The sequence below is a fragment of the Schistocerca cancellata genome, chromosome 5 (assembly GCF_023864275.1).
Source record: "Schistocerca cancellata isolate TAMUIC-IGC-003103 chromosome 5, iqSchCanc2.1, whole genome shotgun sequence".
NCBI lineage: Eukaryota > Metazoa > Arthropoda > Insecta > Orthoptera > Acrididae > Schistocerca > Schistocerca cancellata.
Window position 1 is genome coordinate 395,399,462 of NC_064630.1, and position 23,579 is coordinate 395,423,040.

The following is a 23,579-nucleotide window of genomic DNA, read 5'->3' on the forward strand; positions in this document are numbered from 1 at the left end:
TCCCTCCACATTATATTTTCAAACATTGATTATTTTCGTTGAGATAAAAGGTGAAGGTAAGCAGAACAATTGTTACAGTACGAGAATGATGTCACATATATTGTCTCATAATATTCTTAAGATTTGTAGTAACATTTTAACCAGTCACAAAAGGTAATTTGACCAATGTTAGCAGTAGTCTGTATTTTTTTCCCCAGAATTTGTGAAATTATGGCTCAAGAAGAGCAACAGCCAAAAGATATTTGAAATAAAATGGAAAAGCATTATTTCAATATTGTTGGCAAACAAAAAATAATTATCTTGGGCAATTATGTTCGAAGCCAAATATATATCGGCTTACCAGTCAGCCAGTATACCACTGCATTAGGGAGATCACTTCAAGTACAGTGAACAGATAAAAAATACAATGCTTTCCAAGACATCATAACACATTACTTCAATTTAGCATTTCCAAAAACCAAGAGGACAAGAAAAAATCTCGAAAATAAGCAGTGGATCATGAAGGAAATAATGTTCTGAGAACTACCTTAAGAGAAATGAAACAGAGATAAAATATTGAAACCCACAGGCAGCACCAGAAGAAATACAGGCAGTTGATAAGACAAGAAAAAGTAAAATCAATTAATGAGAGACTATTTCAAAATCAACAAATAAAATGAGAGCAGTGTGGAATATAATTAACTCGAGGGGGCAAGAAAAAATACTCAAAGAAAACAAATGAAATAGAAACTATGACAGTAAATAACAATTCATCAAGAATAAAACAAAAATTGCCAACATCCTGAATAATAACTACACAGATGCAATAGAAAAACTAAAGCATGGATATAATAGCCAAGGAACTCACCAAACTACTGTGACAGATAAGCCAAGCCATTCAATGTCCCTGAAACCACTGTCTGAAAAGGAACTGACAAATGTAATGAAAAAGCTAAAAGCAAAAACGTCTGCTGGACATGATTAAGTGTCAAACTACCTAATCAAGTAGGTGGCTGCAGAAATAATTACGCCACTACTGGATATTGCTAACTGCTCTTTCCAAGAAGGAGTATTTCCAGATAAACTCAAATTAGTTAAAGTAGTACCTGTACACTAAAACGGAAAGCATGACAACCCTAACAATTACAGGCCAGTATCTATAGTATCAGGCTTCTCCAAAATATTAGAAATTCTCATGCTAAACAGACTAACTGCTTATTTGGAAAAACATAATGTAACAATTCCAGCATAGCACGGATATCAGAAAAGGAAATCAACGGAAAAAGCAATTGAATCATTAACAGAATCAATCGTACAGGCCTTGGACATTTCTTGATCTATCCAAGGCATTTGACACAGTTGACCATACAGTCCTACTAAATAACCTAGAGAATACTGGTATTTGTGGACATGCAGCAAACTGGATAACATCATATGTAAGTAACCGGAAGCAATATGTAGCCATTAATAACTTATGCAGTCCAGAAGTTAGAAGCATTAAGTATGGTGTACCTCAAGGATGTGTAATGGGACCTGTTTTCTTCAATTTACTTGTGAATAATAAACAAACATGTGAAAATGAAATCAAAATACTTTATGCAGATGATATGAGTGTGCTAAATGTTTCCAACAATTTGGAGGCACTTCAGCAAAATACATTCATATCAGTCAGTAGTACATCAAAATGGCTCTCTGAAAATGAGTTAATTATCAACCTGAAAAAACTGTGTACATGATATTCAAAAATAAACAAAAAGAAAAACATGTGGACGTTTTCTTAGATGAAAAAGAACTGGAAGAAGTAGCTTCAGTCAAGTTTTGGGCATTATAATAGACAGTGAACTAAATTGGAAACAGCAGATTGATACTGTTTCCAGTAAGCTAAGCTCAGTGATGTTTATAATGAAACAACTGGCTCATTGTACTCACCGAGACCTCTTGTGCACTGTCTATCATGGACTTTTTGAAACATACATGCGATACGGAATCACAGAATGGGGGAATTCAACTATCGCAGGAATGAAGAGAATATTCACATGACACAAGCAAGCCATTCAAATTATATTGCAAAAGAAGCAAAAAGAATCATGTAAAAGTTGTTCAAAGAACTAAACATTTTAACATTTCCATCATTGTATATATTCAAGACCATTGCAAGTGCATTACGTGACCACACATAACTGGAGACTAATGAGACTTTTCATACACACAGCACAAGGAGTGTCAAAATTATGGCACCAAGAGGGCAGCTGTAACCCCACCAAGCGCTACAATAGCAAAATATCTGTTACTTTCCGGATAGCTCTCATATCAGTGGAGACGAAAACCAATAAAAATTCACATCAAATTTCCTGGTAATAGCAGCTGACATCACTCCAACTTGGTCCCTTTACCTAAACAAAACAAAGTGTGACAATATTCCCATCCATTTTCAACTAAAAACATAAAACAGCAACCACGAGCCACAAGTAGTCACCCTAATGAATGTGTCTACAATAGCAGTCAAAAAGCTGACAGTTTAATCATAGTATAAGCCACATTCTCACATCCAGAAATTTTTTATTGAAATCGATTCCAGTCGCAAAAGCCTATACTCTTACATGCTGTAATTTCACAACACACGAAAGAGGCAATGAATATGAAGTTTTAGTTGAAGCAGTGTCATCTGTAATTACCAATACAGTTACCAACATTATGCATCACATATATCACTCAATTTTAATCAAGCGAAGGAACAAGTTGACTTTATTAATGAACACTGCACAGTGGATTGTTTGCAATTTGTGAGCAAAGGTACAGAATACAGCAGTGAGTCTGTTACCACTCTGCAAGGAATTCAAAGTTTCTGAGAAATATTTTACACTCAGTTTCAACAAAAATCTACCAACAGTTCTTGAAAAACAGAGCCTAGATTCAGCCTATGTTAGTACATCAACAGATATATTACTTACTGCGACAGCTTTTATTTAAGACCGTCGAGATAGTGGGAAATTCAGAAATTAAAATTGAGTCAATTACTAAAGCTATTCTAAACATCTCAAGAAGAAACTTTCATACGTATAATATAGCAAAAGCAATAAGGAACATCTGTTAATACAACACTCCTGCATCATTTCCAGTTTTCCTTATAACATTGTACTGTTTGCCACCAGTGCAAATAAACTTCAGCAACCGCTGGGGGAAAAGTTTTTCAAAGTAACCTGAAAAACAATTACACAGACTGTACACAATTTAGTGGTACATTAGTGAGCTGCCATCTATGTTGACACAAGTAAAGGCCTATAGAATGAGCTTGTACAGCAAGCAGGGACGGTAATGAGACAATCTGCTGCAGTGAGTAGATCATTGAAAAGTCACAGCAGTGGTGCAACAGCTCTAACATCATGTTTACAAAGACAGAGCAACACTCTTGGCTCAAAACTGAAGTGGCACGAGCTTGGTGTACGCAAGAATGTTTCCAGGAACTATGTGACGCTTGTTGTGACGGAGTGTTGCCTTACAGCACTGTTGCATGATTGGTTAATGTGTCCTTTTTGGGCAGAGATGCAGTTAAAGATCAAACCTGTACAGGACAACTCCATGTGGAGGACAGTACAGTTCAACTCCTCGCTTCTTTGTGGTACATTGATCACCACTTGACAGCATATGAGTTATCAGCAGATGTCAGAGTATATCAGCAGAAGTCGGAGTATTCCACAAAACTGGTCTCCACATTCTGGGGCAATACTCTGGGGTACCACAAAATTTCAGCACACTGGATACCCTGTGAAATACCACAGGGAAGGTTACAACTTTCTTCAGCGCATCATCACGATCAACAAAACCTGGGCATGCTTGTATGAACAAAACATGAAGTACCTATCCAGTGAATAGAGGTATTCCGGTTCTCCTCATCCACAGAAATTGCTTGCTACATCAAGTGCTGTGAAGATGATATCCATTGTGACGTATCACACTGATGGGGTAATACTCCATCACGAAGGGTGACAGTAGATGGTGTCTACTACTGCACATTCCACTAACACCATCATCATCCAGCACTCTGGTGAAAGCGATGACATTTCATGGAACAGCACCCCATCATTCCGCATATGACAAGGCACAATTTCAAACCACTGCTGCTGACCAGGACCTCCTGCGCCACTGGCAATGGGAGAGTCTAAAACACCCACCTTACTCACTTAACATGAGCCCCTGCGATTACGATCGATTTGCCAGAGTGAAAGAACCATTGCAAGTGATCCAGTACAACATCAGATGACATTATCCATGCCATAGTGGGATCAATACAGGACATCAACAGAAACAGATGTGCAGATGTGCTTTCTGGACATTTGGAAAAAGCACATAAATAACAGGGGCAATTATATTGAAGGTGTGTAACTATAAGTACCTCTGTCAATTAAGTCATTTCACAGAAAAATAATAGTTCTCATTACTTTTTATCTACCCTTGTATAATAAGATTCTGATAATGTGTAATCAACACAGTGAAAAGAATAATGAACAAATAGACAATGAAGTTATAGAATGAGTTGATGAACTTTTGTATTTAGGCCAGTACAAGACAGTGACAGGATGAACTGGGAAGGAATAAACAGATGAATAAAAATGGGCTAGAGCAGTTTAGGTAAAGTAACCATTTTATATCAGAAAGGCAAAATTCAGTCTGTGTGTATTTTCTGTTTTGACTTACAAGAATGTAGCATAGACTTTTAATGCAAAAAAATATTCAAAAATGGTGGCTGCTCAATGAGCAATGCATAAAGTAATGTTGAAAATAACTAAAAAACTGGAAAACAAGCCAATGAGTCAGAAAACAAACAGGTATGGAATGCGCAATTATGAAAGTTATAAAAATAATGTGGTGTCAACAGGACATGATGCCACTTGAATGAATCTTTAGTTTTGGATTTGGAGAGACAAGTACGATGAACAAAATGGCTAACAGAATGTTGGAGAACACACAAGATAACATGCAGAAGCAACATGAATGCATATAGCTAAAAACCATAATGCATACAGGAGTCTAGATGCGGCCTGTAAGGACCAGTGGAAGTTATATGACTGTTTATGGTGATATCAAATTCCACTTTAAACTGACTTTTAATATCTGACACACAGAGTATTAAAGATTAAATATACTAGCACCTAAGTGGTAGAAATTCTAAAATTTTTAGAAACACCTCTGGAGATGAGCTGAAAAGCTGGGGCAATGTTGTCAGCTGGTAAAACATAGCACTCCCCCCCTCCCCCCCCCTCTCTCTCTCTCTCTGTGTGTGTGTGTGTGTGTGTGTGTGTGTGTGTGTGTGTGTGTCATTTTTGTATTATTTAGCTCTGAAGAAGGACACTGTTTTTAAGCTCAGTAACATTTTCAGTCTTGTTTATGTGCCTGTCAACCACTGAGGCTCAACTGTGCAACTGTGAGTTGTTAGTGTTACACATTCCATTATTTGTATTACAGCTGGACCATTCAAATATTACATTCAAACTTCTCTAAGATGTTTGAACATCAATGCCACATAATATTCTTATCGCTCATTTTTTTAAACCAAGCTGGTGTTGTGCCCCCTTTTTAAAAAAAAAAAAAAAAAAAAAAAAAAAAAAAAAAAAAAAAAAAAAAAAAAGAAAGAAAGAAAGAAAATTAATTCTCATTAGATATTAGGTTATCTTTAAGGTAATTACAGAATAAAAAGTAATAACTAATTGCCAGCATTTTTAGAGCGGCAATCTGTACCCCTCTTTTTACACAAACAGAATTGTTTCTTCGCTGGACACAAATGTTTTATCTTACGATGCACATTCTGGCATTCCCCCTGATGCACTGAAAATTTATCTTATTTTCATATTTCGTATTTTCAGTGTTTAGCCCTCAATGAATACAAAATTGAAAACAATATATCACACACAAATGGTCACAAATAAGAAATAATTTTCCATTATTTCCAAGGAGCAGAAATAATATTCTTTGCTGATGGTACAAGTATCACATAATGATGCTAATCAAGTAACTTCAACACATGAAAGAGTAGATAATCTTGAAAACTTTTTAGTGGTCCCCACAAACGAACTTTCATGGAATTCAGATAAAATATAATACATGCAATTCAGTAATGCACTAGGTGCAACCACTGGAAGCCTAGATTAGGGCCAGTAGCATAATTATGTTTTTCATGTAACTATGTTGTCAGTGCTTGATCTGAGGTATTGTGGGATGTAAAGAGGGTGTCTCAGCTGCAAAGTCTATGTAAACAATGAGAGAGCTGCTGACAAACAGTGTGTTTCAAAGGAATATTGTCACAGTCTCTCGGCAACATACAGTGATGGAAAAAAAAGCTTTGTGTTTCAAGGAATATTGCCACAGTCTCTCGACAACATATAGTGATGGAAAAAAACTTAACACCAAAAGATAATTAATGTTGAGTAATGAAATTTTTGGGAATACACTTATCTAGGTATCATAGTTAAGTGATTAGTATTGCAAGGTCACAGGTTACAGTAAGTGTGATATAAGCCATTGAAAATGTGAAATGCTGGTACATTAACCCTTTCAGATCCTCCGGCTACAACTGTGTTCATTAACTTTCACTATGTCTTAAGTGCTACAAAAGTATTTTTTCCACAATGAAAGCCTGAGGTACACATTTGTGAATGTTTAACATTTGCATCATGCACAGGTACTGCCAACTGTTGGGCACCACTATGAAAATATCAGCGTGGCAATGTGCAGCAGCTCATGTCAACCAGAATACATGGATGTCGTTGGTTCATTATATTCCACTGTATAATTTAATACTGCTATTGTTATTTTGCATGGTAATTATTGAATAATCATTTTACTATTTATTACAATAAATATTTATTACAATAAATATTTTAGTCTGGAAAATGAAGCCAAACATACAAGGTAGGTTTTGAAAACAGGTATATATTTAATATAAATCTTGCATCCAAAACATTTAAAAAATCACCTAAGAGCATTACCACATAAAAAAAACTTTTCCTTCTTCCAGAAAAAATTCAGATCTAAAAGCCAGTGTAACTACCAGAATGTTGAATGTAAGCATGCAGATGTACATGCATTGTGTTGCACAGGTACCAAATGTCAATTTGCGGAACAGAGTTCCATGCCTATTGCACTTGCTCAGTCAATACAGGGATTGTAAATGCCATTTATGAGTGACATTGGAGTTGTCATCTGATTATTTTCCATCAGCCAATGCAATATTTTGACACTCTGTAGAGTTTGTTGGGTTACAATAGCAGTATTTGGGCGAGTGTTATCCTGTTGGGAAACACCCCCTCGAATATTTTTCATTAATGGCAGCACAACATGTCGAATCACAAGATTGATGTACAGATTTACAGTCAGGGAGCGTGACATAACCATGAGAGTACTCCTGCTGAAACACGAAATCATGCGCCAGACCATAACTCCAGCTACAGATCCAATTTATCTAGCACACAGACAGGTTCCTTCCAGACCCTGAACTGGTCCCCTTCTAACAAACACATAGACGTCACTGGCACCGAGGCAGAACCAGCTTACATTAGAAAACATGAAAAATCTCCATTCTGCCTTCCAATGAGCACTCTCTTGATACCACTGATGTCACAGATGGTGGTGGTTTGGGGTCAGTGGAATGCACTGTTACAGGGCATCTGGCTCAGAACTATCTTTGAAGTAATCAATTTATAACAGTTCATTGAGCCACTGTTGGTGCCAACTGCTGCTGAAATTGCTGCTGCAGATGCAGTACAATGTGCCAGAGCCATACAATGAATACGATGGTCTTCCGTCTCAGTAGTGCCACATGTTCATCGAGAGTGTGGTCTTCTTGCGACCGTATATTCTCGTGACTACTGCTGCCAGCAATCATGTACAGTGGTTACATTCCTGCCATGTCTTTCTGCAATATTACAGATGGAACATCCAGCTTCTTGTACCCCTAGTACACAACTGCGTTCAGACTCAGTGAGATGTTGAGAATGGCATCTTCATCGCCTTAAAGGCATTCTTGACTAACATCATCTCACCATGTCCTATCTCAAAGGTAACTAACACTCATGACCATTGCAGCATGTATTTAAAGCTAATCTTATTTGCAACCTCATAGTGCCACTACTACCACCATTCTTATGTGACTGGTGTGAAATTTTAATAGACATCATCTTACAGATGTAGTAATATGCCTACCAACTGTTGTTTATGTCATACAACTCCTCCTTGGTGTTGCAATTTTTTTTCCCCCTGTCAGCATCCTTCCGTCCAAGGGTGTGGATTTGTCCAACTTTGATATTCCATTATGTGTGCGACTGGGTGCTACAAGCCACATTGGATACTCCCAGGATTATCAAATATCTGCCATTTTGTGCATTTATGGTCAGCCCATCTCTTATTTCCTGTACTTGGAGGCTTTCTGAAATATTAGTTTGAGTATAATTATCTAAGCCAAGGCTCTGCTGCTTCAGATTATTTATATTTCTGATCAGTCAAATTTGGCTGTATAAGTAGTTCTGCCTCACAGGGGTAAGCTTGTCATTTTCCTTTATTAAGTTTTCCTGTATGAAATTTTATTCTACTAAATGCTTTAAGAGACATTACCTTCACCACTACTATGTTTTTGATATTGTGTAAATTTGGTTAAGGATAAATTTTTCAATTTTTGTGGATATGCAGAACAGTTTTCAAGATGGTGGCCATTAATATTTGCCTAACTTGTATTTTTGGCATATGTTTCACCTAAGTGGTGTTTGTTAACATCCGTACATGGTCTTCTGAGCCTCATGGCCAGGTTTTCAGTGGCTGGTGGCTGCATGGACTTGTTGCCATATGCACCACTTTGGTGTTTATCGGTTGCCTTTGATGCATGTCCACGATCACCTTAGCCCGCTGGTTTTCACTTCCTGCTAAAAGATTTTAAGTTAAGTAGTGGCCATGTTGCTTAACATGCTGATTTATGGAACTGTATAATAAAGTTTTACATTTCCTTTGGAATATGCTTGTACTGCACATTTTGTGAATAACAGGTAGCTAGTTTTTCTTAAATAAAGTACTGTCTTGATTATTAAGTTGCACGAATGTTTCCAAATCATTCAACCATTAATACTGTTTAAGCCTAGCTTGACATTGTACTTGTCTCACGTGTGGATAACCTTAATCCATTTTGGTGTTTTGGTAAACTTTTTGCCCATTTTTAGCTGTGTATTTGCCTTCCTGTGTGTTAAGAATCTGTTTCATAAAAAATTGTCAATTAGTTTCCCAAGAATCCTTTGAAAGCTTTGTCACCTTTTCTTAAATTAAATACTGTCGCTATTGCAATTTGGGCAGTTTCTGTTTTGTGAAGAAGGAAGTTTTTAAAAAAAAATGTATTGTTTTATGTTTATTCTGGCACTGAGTGTTGTGGTTTGTTAGAGCAAAATCATTTGTTAAATCAGGTCATTGGTGTAAGCAACTAATTAGTTTTACCAAGTGACTCATTGTTATTTGTGGTTATTGTATCAATTTATCCATGCTATAATGTGGTGGTTAGATAAATGTAAACAATCAAAACGACAAATGACACTGCTATTCTGGGTTCACCCTTCCATACTTTCTTTGTCCTACCTCTTCCTTTGTTTAGGGATTTCAGTGGTAGCCACAGATTTCGGTTGTGTTCTGTTCAGGTAAAGGGGGGCGAAGCAGGGGAGTTACAACTGTCTACCTCTTTAGCATCTTTTGTCGTTTGAAACTCGAGAATTCCTTCACCAAAATTTTTGGTGCTGTTTCAGGTAGCCACTTATAGTCATGGAAGCCAGATGTTGTTTGGTATATCGTATCTCAAGTGTGAACACCTTGAGTATGAATTAAAGATACGGTGTCTTTCTATGGAAGGTAGCGTTCTGGAATTGGCAGCCAAGTTGCTTGCAGCATTAGGTAACCTCCTTCACTTTTCCCCTGACATCATTGGAAAGGTAGGTGCCGCTATTCCTATTGCTCTGTAGCTCTGGGAGAATTGTCTCAAAATTTGCTATTTTTGGAAGCTAATCAGCACACCCAAAGACAATTGTGTAGAGTTCAGGTGCATTTGTATTATTGGAGTAATTGTCCTGCTGATTTAACCTATATTAGGCTTAGACAGTTAACCAATTGCTTATCCAAGTGAAATATTTACAGGTTAATACCGATTCACTGATTTTGAAAAGTGAAATGGGTGGTATGGAAAAAGGCATTTCAGCTGGTAAACAGTCACAAGGTTTACAACATGTTGATACTCAAGCGTTTGGTAGGTCGGTTTCTAATTCATTTGCAAACTTGCCTAATACAATGATACATTTGTTTAATGGTGTTCCTGAGTCAGCTATTCATCAACTGATTCAAGTTTGCGATGTAACGTGGTTTACTGTCTGATTTGAACTTTATGCTGATGTGCTGCAAATATCACATTCTGTTATGCTGTCTTTACTTTACCCTTTGTCGAAGGGCTTTTAAGCCTACTGTTTCCCTAGACAGTCAGGCAACACTGAAGTAGCTCACGGTTCGTGTAATAGAGAGAAAGTCATCACCATGCATCCGGAATGAGCTTTAGTTTATACCTGTGTCGTACGTAGTAAAATATTCAGTCCTAAAAATAGTAAAATGCCAAGTGGGAAGTATTCAGATTCTGTCAGAAAAGACAGTTTGCAAGCCGCTGCTAAGTGAGAGGCCTGTGAAATATTTGTCTGACAAGCTGGAAGCCACTATGCTAAGCTTGTTCTGCTAACAAGGAGTGGACCCTGGAGCATCACAAGGTTTGTAGCAAGCACAGCCGCCCGACCCCTGGACGGCACAGACACCAGCACAAAGTGAACACTTATAGAAAACGTTGAGCAATATCACATGCTAGCAGCAAGAAGTGACGCGTTAGCCTCATGACTGTCACAAATGAAACATCCTTCAGGAAACATTATGGATGGGTGGTGTCGAGTGCAACCATCCCTTATAAATAGGCTACCTGCCGACTGGAGGAGGAGCCCAGATGGACAGACATCAGTGGCGCTACCTCTGTGTTGGTCAGGATCAGGAGCCGGACTTGTCATAAACCATAGCAGAAAGTACTCAGTAGAACTCCAGTTGCCTCCACGCAGCAGTCGGGATGTTAAAGTTTCATACTTATGATACTTGCTCTTAGTAGCATGTATATAGTTAGGGAAATGTGTCAGGGGGTACTCCGGAAAGTAACTACTCTATGAGTAGATGACTTGCATCCTCTAACGGACCAGATTCCTACTGCATTCCGCACTCTACACTAATCAATAGTATACTTTTCAGCTGAGGTCAGGGCTACAGTAGTCAGCCCACAAGCAGTGTTGCATCGGAATCACCGACTGAGATAAGTTCCTCGTCTCGTGCAGTGAGTGTCAGTCTTAATGTCTCTCAAGACAAGACTCATTGGCAGATGCAAACATCTATCAAACTCTTGTTTCAATATATTCAGGATGCTCGTATTTCTGTCTCTGGCTTGGAAATGAAAGTTACTAAACCAAATTGCATTTCAAACATTTTGGAAGGTATGAAACTGGAAGACCAGTCGGATTATGTTTTTGCCCAGAAACCTACTACCTTTTCTCAGTTGAATGAACTAGTTCCTTCTATGGAAGCAACAAGGTTCATGGATGGGCAACATGATCAGCATAAGGGATTTCAATCAGTCCCTCCTACCCAAGTAACAACTATTGTCAGTCATCTACCAGTTCCTTAGCTAGTAAACATTGTTATCCGTGCGGTTCCCATATCTGTTTAGTGCCTGACTGCCCGGTTAGGCGTGAGCCTAGACCTAGCAGATGACACCAGCAGGGGCGGGCTATAACTCTTGCGAGTAAGCCTCCTGCTCACTGCATGTGTATTCATGCTCTCAATAAACTTGCTCCTCCATATGTTTGCACCCACCTCAAGTCGAGTTTCATAATTTGTGTAAGCTGTCTCCAATACAGCTCTCCTTCCACAGATGTTGTGTCACCAAAGGGCGGGAGTTGCCTCTGGTAGGTGAAATGTGGAGAAGTTTATCCATTTGTAAATTTTCTTGGCTGGTTAAATTCACCTGCTCGATTGTGATTTCATAAGACGAACAGGGTTGGTTCTTGACTTTGTGAGTAACACTGTTTTCTTTAAATTTTTTTCATCTGAGAAAATAGCCATTTGTTCTTCTCATCTCATTAATAATATCAATTCTGTAAAAACAGGGCAGTCCAGATTTGACCTTAGTCACCTCAATGACGATCACACTAAACATATGATGAGAATTTTGGAACACTTTCCTGATGTACTTACTAATAAACTGGGTGTCACGTTCAACACAAAGTCCATTTGGTTGATGATATTTGGTGGTTCATGCCTCTCAGTCTCTCACCCCTTAAGCTGAGAATATCAAGGCAAAAGATTGACAATATGGTGTGGAATGGAGTAATTAGACCATCAAAATTTCACCACATCATAGCCTATATTTCTGATGCCTAAGGGGAAAGGCAAGGATTACAGGCCTGTTTTTGATTACAGAATTCTTAATGACAAGTTCAGTTCCCCTCCCTGATCTCCCTAACCATTTTACTTGATTCTCTGGCGCTTGGTATTTTACCATACTTTATTTAAATCAAGCTTGCTACTAGATACCTTTGAGTGAGGAGTCCAGCATGTTACTGCATTTTGTACAGACTGGAATCTGTGTGAATTTAATCGGGTGCTTTGGTTTGGTTACTGAGGCTGCTGTCATTTCACAACTTTTAGGTCACATACTGGGCAAGATTAAATTTGTTTGCATATATAATTATCTTGATGATGTCGTTGCTTACAGTCACTCTTTTGAAGAACACCTTTGCCATGCTGAGCAGGTTTTGTTGAGGCTTCGTTCTGCTGGGTTAACCATCAAGCCACAAAACAATACTTTCACTAGGCAGCAGGTTTCTTTCTTGGGTTACCTGGTTTTCAAATACTGTATTAGGATTGATCAAGAATGTACTTCAGATATGAAGAAGTTTCCTCCCCAACGAATACAACAGGGGTGGCCAGATTCATTGGTATAGCCAACTACTTTAGGAAATTCGTCCCTAATCTTGCTGAGCTTGCTGCCCCCTTAACCTTTGTAAAAAGGGGGAAAATCTGTTTGGGGAGAGGGTCAGCAATCCGTTTTACAAGCTATCAAAACTGCCCTTAGTAGCCCTCCGGATAGGCTATTCCAGATTTTGGGAAGAAGTTTATCTTTCAGATGGATTCTTCCAATGCTGGAGTTACCATTGCACTTTTACAGGAAGATTTGGGTGAAAGGTGCCTTCTAGCTTTTGCCTCAAGGTTAGTAGATTCTGAGCTGCAATACTCAGTTTGGCTGTCTTACTTGCTCTGGAGAAATTTAAATTTTATCTCGAGCATGGCAAATTTGATTAGGATACCGATAATCAAGCCTTGAGTTGGGTTTTGGCATGTCCTAGGAAAACCAGCAGGATTGCTGGGTGGGCCTTTTGTATATCTGTCATTCATTTCTGGGTCCATCACATTAATGGCTCTAATAATGTCTGAGTCCATCACATTAATGGCTCTAATAATCAGGTTGTTGATGAGCTTGGTCGCATGTTTAATGAAGGAACTCAGGAACGTGAAGGGTGTTCAGTATTGGCCACTTCTGTTTATGGTGCCTTAAAATGGTTCAAATGGCTCTGAGCACTATGGGACTTAACGTCTGAGGTCATCAGTCCCCTAGAACTTAGAACTACTTAAACCTAACTAACCTAAGGACATCACACACACCCATGCCTGAGGCAGGATTCGAACCTGCAACCGTAGCGGTCGCGCGGTTCCAGACTGTAGCGCCTAGAACTGGATGAAGGAGCTCTGGTACATCACATCTTTAATGTCTCCCCACAGACAAAAGACACACAGAGTGAGTTCTGGAGATCAGGGAGACCAATTCATGAAACAGCTGTCCCCTTCTGTAGCATAGCCGATCCAACGATGCGGCAGCTCCGTGCTCGGGAACCCACGAACTTCACAATGAAAATGGGGTGGAGCCCCATCCTGTCGAAAGATGAAAAGAGAGTCCAATTGCATTTGAGGCGAACAACAGCTCAAAACGCTTGTCTTTGTCGTCATTGAGCTTCTGCACTAGCTCCAATTTGAATGGTTTCATAGACAGCTTCTGTGCAGGACTTTCCACACAGTTATTGGAGCCATTCTGAGTTCACAGGATGCACGACGCATAAATTTCTTTGGAGTACTTCTGAATGTCTCTTCACATTCACTTAACTCACACTGGGACGTCTGCTTCTCTTTGCTGGGCACAAGCAACCGTTGTAACGAATTTGTTGTGCCAGTGGTAAGTGGCCTTCCTTATTGGTGGCTTTTTACTGTACTTAGTCCTAAACATCCATTGAACAGCTGTAACACACTTGTCTTTGTTGACCTCCAACACACAGAAAGCTCGTTCCGTACCTGAACTCACCATGTTTGCAATTAGCACTAACTATCGGCAAATTACCAAACTATGCTGTGGCAGTATACATGAAAAATAATAATAATAATAATAATTCAGGGTTTCTCTTCAAAATTACTTATGTATGATATCTGTACAACGTTTGGTTCTTGTGCAATAAATAATTGAAAGTGTTCCCAGACTTTATGTACACCCTGTATATCTAGTACTTGTAAACATTCCTCCAAACTAGTCAAAGTCTCTGGGGCACATATCACACCACCAAATTCTTTATTTTGTTCTAATATTTCTACCCATTTTTGTGTATCTGAGATTTGATTATTTAATGTCCTAGTTTCTTTATGTACCTCTTTTAACTGCTCATTCACTTTATTTCTTATTGGTTTACAATGTTCATTTATTCAGTCTGTAATTTGTAAGACAAATTTAATATTATTGTTTCTAAACTAGAAACGTCTCCTCCCTTTGTCTCTTTAATACTGAGACGTCAGTATTGAATTCTTTAAAACTATTTGACAACTCTATCTATATTGTTGTTCGATTTGAGTTACGAGTGTGTTGTAGTACGATCTTTGGCTCAACAGATGTTAGTACTCTCGTCCCAGTATTGAGAAAACAAGATGGCTGGAGCATGCTTGACATTCAAGCAATGAAAATGTTTTGTGAAGTGGTTTTTCAAGTTTGATAATGCCGTTGATGTGCAATATCTGTGAAGGTGGGAATTTGAAACAGAACCACCAACCCACCCAACAATTAAACACATCACTGACAAGTTTGAATTGCATGGAACAATTTGTGATATTCACAAAGGAAGATCAGGAAAACAGCATAAATCTACGAGGAGTGTTTTTTAAGTAAGTGCTGTTTTGAAATTAAAAAAGTTGTTGTTGTGGTCTTCAGTCCTGAGACTGGTTTGATGCAGCTCTCCATGCTACCCTATCCTGTGCAAGCTTCTTCGTCTCCCAGTACTTACTGCAACCCACGTCCTTCTGAATCTGCTTAGTGTATTCATCTCTTGGTTTCCCTCTACAATTTTTACCCTCCACACTGCCCTCCAATGCTAAATTTGTGACCCCTTGATGCCTCAGAACATGTCCTACTAACCGGTCCCTTCGTTTTTTCAAGTTGTGCCACATACTCCTCCCCAATTCTATTCAATACTTCATCATTAGTTATGTGATCTACCCATATAATATTCAGCATTCTTCTGTAGCACCACATTTCGAAAGCTTCTATTCTCTTCTTGTCCAAACTATTTATCGCCCATGTTTCACTTCCATACATGGCTACACTCCATACAAATACTTTCAGAAACGACTTCCTGACACTTAAATCTATACTCGATGTTAACAAATTTCTCTTCTTCAGAAACGCTTTCCTTGCCATTGCCAGTCTACATTTTATATCTTCTCTACTTCGACCATCATCAGTTATTTTGCTCCCCAAATAGCAAAACTCCTTTACTACTGTAAGTGTCTCATTTCCTAATCCAATTCCCTCAGCATCACCCGACTTAATTCGACTACATTCCATTATCCATTAAAAAAAGATGTGCGAAGATATCTCAATAATTTTATTTTTACATGAAAGCCTGTACCTAATCTACTTTTCTACACAATTTCCGTCAATATTGGGGCACTTGTCATAACGTTGTACCAATTTTTGAATACCCTCCTCATAGAAGTCCGCCGCCTGACTTGTTAAGCACTGCATCACCACTGTTTCGACTTAGTCATCGTCTTGAAGACGCTGACCACCCTGGTGTTTCTTCAAGTGCAAGAACAGATGGTAGTCACTGGGCACAAGATTGGGGCTGTATGGTGGATGATCTAGAGTTTCCCATCGAAAAGATGTGATGAGGTCTTATGGTCTGATTCACCACATGCGGACGGGCATTGCCTTGCAGCAAAACGATGCCCTTGCTCAACTTCCACGGACTGTTGCTTTCATTCTGGTGTGACGTAGGCCACCCATGTTTCATTGCCCGTGACAATTTGGATTAAGAAATCACCACCGTCGTTGTGGTACCGCTCAAGGAAAGTCAATGCACTGTCTAAACGTTTGATTTTGTGCACATCCATCAACATTTTCGGTACCCAACGTGAGCACAATTTTCGGTAATTTGAGTGCTGTCACAATGCCATACAAAACACTACGAGAAACATTAGTAAAGTCATCCCACAAGAAGGAAATCATGAAGTGTCTGTTTTCTGTCACCTTATTGTCTACTTCCTGCACCAAACTTTCATTAACGACCGAAGGATACCCACTCAGTTGTTCATCATGCACATTTGTACGACCATCTCTAAATGCTCTCACCCACTTTATTACCATTCCATCACTCATAACGTTTTCTCTGTAAATTGCACAGATCTCACGATGAATATCGATCACTTTTAGGCCTTTAGCACTAAGAAATCTTATAACAGCCTGTACTTCACAGTCGGCGGGACTCATGATTATCGAAGGCATCTTAAACACTCAGTACACAACGTTAACAAGGAAGAATCAGACTGTAATGGCATCAGTGCATAGATTAAGGTACAGGCTTTCATGTAAAAATAAAAAATATTGAGATATCTTAGCATGTCTTTTTTAATTTCAAAACGGTACTTACCTAAAAAACAGGCCTTGTACAATTCCTGCTTCGTTGGCTCTCTTGTTGGAAACGTTTTGTTAATTCTCTACAGAAGTCTGCTACACAATGTGCATGTGATGTGGGGGTTAGCAGTACAAGTGTACGAAGAATTCTGACAGCTGCAAAGTGGAAAGTTTACATTCCATGATTAATGATGACAATCCTGATCGCCGAACGCAATTTTGTGCATGGTATCAGAAAATGGTAACTGATGATGAACAACTTGTGACGAAGGTAGTGTGGAGTGATGAGGCACAATTTAAATTTAAGGGAACCATGAATCGTTATAACAGTGTGTACTGGTCACCGGAAAATCTGCATGTTTATGTGGATAAAGCAGTCAATCTACCAGGAGTTCATGTGTGGTGTGGACTATCATCTAAGGGCTAGCAGGACCCTTTTCCTTTGATGCTACTGTCACTGGAGAGGTGTACCTGAAAATGTTATGCAAATAAACTTTTGCCAGGTATACATGTGCTTTATGGAGCTGATGAAAAGGTCTTCTACCAATAGGACGGGGCACCACCACACTACCACCTAGTCGTACGAGCTTTCCTGGATGTCAATTTTCTGGGGCATTGGACTGGATGAAGAGGGCCCATTGAGTTTCCTTCACGGTCGCCAGGATTTTTACTTGTGGGGAACTGTGAAAGATAACATTTATCAATGTAAGCAACGCACGCTGGAGGAGCTTTGCCAGGAGATTACAGTGACATGTGCTGCCATCTCCACTGTAACACTGACTGACGTAGTTGCGGCAGCTGCTCCTCGTTCAGTTACATGTATCGCTGCCAACGGTAAACATTTTGAACATTAAAAGTAACCCTGTGCTAAGCTGAAGGTTTTACAACCTGTGTGATCAATTATTTAATGTAAAATAAACACATAAGTAATACTTTTCATTCCTTAAAGTGTGTATACATTTTTCTGGCAGGCTCTTTATTATTTAATTTGACTAATTTATCTAACTGCTCCTCTCAAGCTTTAATTAGAGCTACTAAATCTTCCATCTTCCTAATCTGAAGGGGTATACAACTTTAACAGAAATATATGTATTCTTGTTTGTATCTAAAAAATGTTACTATATTCTGCCTCAACTACTCAAGTCCAGAGAAATGGATCCTTACAACGTTTCACAAAATAAACTACTAATAAAATGAATCTCAGTTTGGGGCTGTTTACAGCTCACCTGCTAGGGTGCAAGGCAAGCTGCAATCCACTGCCAATGCATTTCATATAAGCTAGGTGACATAGCAAAGAGCTACTGTGTAGTCATAGCATAGCCAGTTGACCAGCTGCTGCACTGCATTGTTGGAGGTCGCTGCTGCAGTTGTAGTCTTGAAATCCCACTACGGATTTCTTCTGTGTCGCCCATGAGATTCTTCTTCACAAATGTGACAAAAGTTACTTAATTACACAAATATGTTCTGCTGCTAATTTGGTTGCTATGGTCAACTAACATTCTTTTCTCAACTCTTAGGATCAATTAACAGTCCTTTGGCTTTAACCTAATTAAACTTATTTCTTATAATTATTCAAATTAACTTAGGCAACACCACTGCTGTACCCTCTTCAATCTTCTAAGTTATCAACTTTGATTGCTCTCGACAATGTTGTGTGTTCTACATCTTCTATTATTCTCATCAAAATTCTTGAAAAACCATAAATGCTCTTCTTTTCCCACTGCCAATTAGCAGCCTGTCACAGTTGTGCCATGCCGATATGTTGAGATGACTTTCTCTTGCTACTACCCAAACATCCATCAAATGAGGGCATGGGAAGTGCGATGTTACATACTTGAAAACTACCTGAACTACATTTTCAGTTTCCACAAATATCTTTTGTTGCCCTAAGAGGATAAAAGTGGAACATGGTATTCTGCAGAAACCCACATTACACCAGACTCCTCACTGGGTACATGAATGTATCATCCCAATGGCTACATGAAACTGATGTGTCGACAACCTATTAGTGATAAAGAAACACTGCAATGACTGTCTCTGGGCCTGATCTTCGCTTTAGCCACACAATTAGAAATAATGCTCATGGATAAATCCATAAATGGAACAGTCTTCTAATTTTTTAGACGTTTGTACTGATACAATCCTTAACTGGAAGTCACAAGTTACAGATTATCTTAAACTTCTAACCTCTGCAACTTTTGCATTATAAATACTACCAGATTTTGGAGATGAAAATTTCAGACAGTTGACTTACTTTTCCTATTTTCGTTCACTATTGTCTTAACACATCATATTTGGAGATCACTTAGCATTGCCGGAACAAACATTTGTAGCACAGAAGCATGTAAGGATAATATGTGGCAGCCCATGTACCACTTGTGAACAGCTCTTTAAACAGTTGGCAACAGCCTCTCAATGTATTTACTCCCTTACTAAGCTTGTTGTCAACAATCATAGTTGAGAAAACAACAGTAATATTTATAAATACAACACTCAACACGAACTGAAATCATATCTGCTTCACAATTCCTTCCACTCCATAGAAGTATTTCTGAGTTTGTAGTAGTAGTACCAGCAGCAGCAGTGTTTGTTTGTGTGTGTGTGTGTGTGTGTGTGTGTGTGTGTGTGTGAGAGAGAGAGAGAGAGAGAGAGAGAGAGAGAGAGAGAGAGAGAGACACTGGACATAGTTACATCACTTTATGCTTATTTATATGAAATGTAATACTGTAACATATACCTTGACATCTGCTTGGCAGATTCTGTATGCTTACGCCTCACTGTTGGAATTTTTTGTAACTTGTCTGCAGGTTTTGCCCAAGTCACTTCCAAGTCAGATCCATGTACCTTCTTCTCTGAAATTTTTTGAGAACAGTGGTATTTACTGTGGGATATGGCTACAAACAAAAATATTGTATGACATGTGACAAGCATAGATGTGGTGGTTCACTTACCATTCCAATGCTTCAATGCTTTTTCAGCATTCTCTCTATCTTTAAAATGGACAAAGGCAAAGTTTTTCACCTTTTTAACCCTTGATATACATCCTTCTTCCGCCACACTTTCAAACATTGCCCGTATATCATATTCTGTTGTCGCTGCTGAGAGACCTCGCACATAAAGAATTTTCACCTGAAAAATAACACGCACTATAATGGATATACTTCAAAATAAAATTAATTTTATAAATCAGATTTAATTAACACATACATCCAGGTATGTGACCTCATGTATTTACTACTGTTCCAGTGCTAGATTCAGATCTTATAAAGTGTAATTTCATCTTGTTCATAGAGCAAGGTTGTCTCTTGTTCATAGAGCAAGGTTGTCAGGATATCATTTAAACTCTGTTTAGATTGGATGGGAGTAATTGGGAGGTGGGAAGTGACAACTTTTAATGACACTAGTTTTTACTGGGATTGCTTTTGGTTTTACCAGCATGTGAGGGGCAAGCCAGTACTGTGACATTCCCTTGGTGGCCAGTGGCAGTTGAGACAATTCATTGTGTTATGTACCTTCGGGTGCTACATGTACTGCTATGGTTGATTCACACAGCTAACATGCCTTATGAAATCGTAGAAAGTGAACAACATCTGCTTACGAGCTAGTAAAGGATTGCTGCAGTACAGTGTTCAGTATACACATTCCAACCTTTAAGCTGGTGACAGAAGACTGATTCCGATACACCTTACCCTAGCTGTAAAACAGTACGTGGTGGACTGGTGGATCAACGACCTACTGACAATTGACCAGCTCTAGTGAAAGTATAGAAGAAGAAATGCAGCACTTTAAGGCACAAGATAACTAAAGAAAAACTAAAACTAGACAAGCAATGGATGGTTTTAACCTTTCTAGCATCACTCTTTAAGTGATACCACCACATAAATTCTGGCCGAGGGGTTGAATTTTGCCATAGTACCCAAACACACTCCTAAAGAAGATATTGTCGAATCATTCAGAGTTTTGTCACATCACCTGCCAAAAGCAGAAGCATAAAATAAAGACCCCTATGATGATGCCGCTAGTCCAAACAAATCCATTGAAAGAAAGTATCACAAAAGAAGAATGATACTCCAATGTGGAACTCAAAATCGACTGTGACATATTGTAATACAAACAAATGCATCACTGTAATCAACATGACTACTTACCAGAACAGAATGCACAACGTGCTCAGTGAATCCATTTACATGGAACCTAGGGAAGATGGCCAAGATACCTAGTAGAATGGTGCAGGCAGAAATCTTGGACAGAATTCAACACATCCAAAAGACTGATATTGCAGGTTCCAATAGCATTAAGAATACGCGAGCTGCCCAAGGTACAAGCAAAACCTTACCATCGAAAGTCCACAGTCAATGGTATAAATTTGCTAATCTCCCTCCTGGCAAAAAAACTCATAACACAGAAGCTGCAGTAACTGTTAGCTGTACAGAGTTATTCATTAGTGACTCCGCACTTCTAGAAGACAAGTATATCTTGCCTATAGACCTTATGGTAAGCGTCAACATCACATCCTTATTCACAGATATACCAGTGGGACAAACAATAACATTCTACAGAAATATCTGGCACCTTACATCTACATTATTGTGCATCACTGTCTTAATTAACACCTACTTCAGGTGGAAGGGGAAAGTTTATGAACATACAGATGGTATAACTATGTGATCCCCAATCTTGTCAGTTGCAGCATACATCTTCCTGGATGCATTTGAAGAACCAGTGCTTACGTCTGTATCGTTATACCCAAAATTCTTATTTCGGTACCTGAGATTTGTCCGCTCCTGGTAGCTGAATGGTCAGCGCGACAGAATGTCAATCCTAAGGGCCCAGGTTCGATTCCCAGCTGGGTCGGAGATTTTCTCCACTCAGGGACTGGGTGTTGTGTTGTCCTAATCATCATTATTTCATCCTCATCGATGTACAAGCCGCCGAAGTGGTGTCAAATCGAAAGACTTGCACCCAGCAAGCGGTCTACTCGACGGAAGGCCCTAGTCACACAACCTCCTCCACCTGACATTTTTTATCAACTGATCATATGGTAAAGAGGAATTGCACAATTTCCACCACCGTCTCCATCAACAGCATGCCAATATCTAATCCACAATGGTGATTGAGAAGAACAGCTTGCTTCCTTTCCTCAATGTGGGAGTATACAGTGTGGTCCATTAATTGTGACCTGGCCAAATATCTCACGAAATAAGCGTCAAACGAAAAAACTAAAAAGAACGAAACTTGTCTAACTTGAAGGGGGGAAACCAGATGGTGCTATGGTTGGCCCGCTAGATGGCGCTGCCATAGGTCAAACGGATGGGTTTTTAAAAATAGAAATCCCCTGTTTTAATACATATTCGTGTAGTACGTAAAGAAATATGAAAGTTTTAGTTGGACCACATTTTTCACTACGTGATAGATGGCGCTGTAATAGTCACAAACGTATTGCTTATTTCGGTTGTTCCAATGTGATATATCTACATTTGTGAACTTATCATTTCTGAGAACGCATGCTGTTACAGTGTGATTACCTGTAAATACCACATTAATGCAATAAATGCTCAAAAGATGTCCTTCAGCCTCAATGCATTTGGCACGTGTAACGACATTCCTCTCCACAGCGAGTAGTTCACCTTCTGTAATGTTCGCACATGCATTGACAATGTGCTGACGCAGGTTGTCAGGCGTTGTTGGTGGATCACGATAGCAAATATGCTTCAACTTTCCCCACAGAAAGAAATCTGGGGACGTCAGATCCGGTGAACGTGCGGGCCATGGTATGGTGCTTCGACAACCAATCCACCTGTCATGAAATAAGCTATTCAATACCGCTTCAACCACACGCGAGCTATGTGCCAGACATCCATGATGTTGGAAGTACATCGCCACTCTGTCATGCAGTGAAACATCTTGTAGTAACATCGGTAGAACATCATGTAGGAAATCAGCATACATTGCACCATTTAGATTGTCATTGATAAAATGGGGGCCAATTATCCTTCCTCCCATAATGCCGCACCACACATTAACCCGCCAAGGTCGCTGATGTTCCACTTGTCGCAGCCATCGTGGATTTTCCGTTGCCCAATAATGCATATTATGGCAATTTATGTTACCGCTGTTGGTGAATGACGCTTTGTCGCTAAATAGAACGCGTGCAAAAAATCTGTCATCATCCCATAATTTCTCTTGTGCCCATGGCAGAACTGTACACAATATTCAAAGTCATCGCCATGCAATTCCTGGTGCATAGAAATATGGTACGGGTGCAATTGATGTTGATGTAGCATTCTCAACACCGACGTTTTTGAGATTCCCAATTCTCGCGCATTTTGTCTGCTATTGATGTGCGGATTAGCCTCGACAGCAGCTAAAACACCTACTTGGGCATCATCATTTGTTGCAGGTCGTGGTTGACGTTTCACATGTGGCTGACCACTTCCTGTTTACTTAAATAATGTAACTATCTGGCAAATGGTATGGACACTTGGATGTCGACCAGGATACCGAGCAGCATACACAGCACATGGCGATTGGGCATTTTGATCACAATAGCCATACATCAACA

At 39.1% G+C, this 23,579-nt stretch overlaps 1 protein-coding gene across 1 annotated transcript in view; it reads right to left on the bottom strand.

Annotated features, from left to right (window-relative positions):
• Window positions 1–3,169: 3,169 nt before the first annotated feature.
• LOC126188564 (probable RNA-binding protein 46) overlaps window positions 3,170–23,579 on the bottom strand; it is a 122,876-nt gene continuing 102,466 nt past the window's right edge. Inside the window, exons 2-4 of the mRNA XM_049930165.1 lie at window positions 19,969–20,146; window positions 19,755–19,869; window positions 3,170–3,179 (exon numbers count right to left, since the gene is read on the bottom strand). Coding sequence (XP_049786122.1) covers window positions 3,170–3,179; window positions 19,755–19,869; window positions 19,969–20,146 — 303 coding nt within the window. The remainder of the gene's footprint in view (window positions 3,180–19,754; window positions 19,870–19,968; window positions 20,147–23,579) is intronic.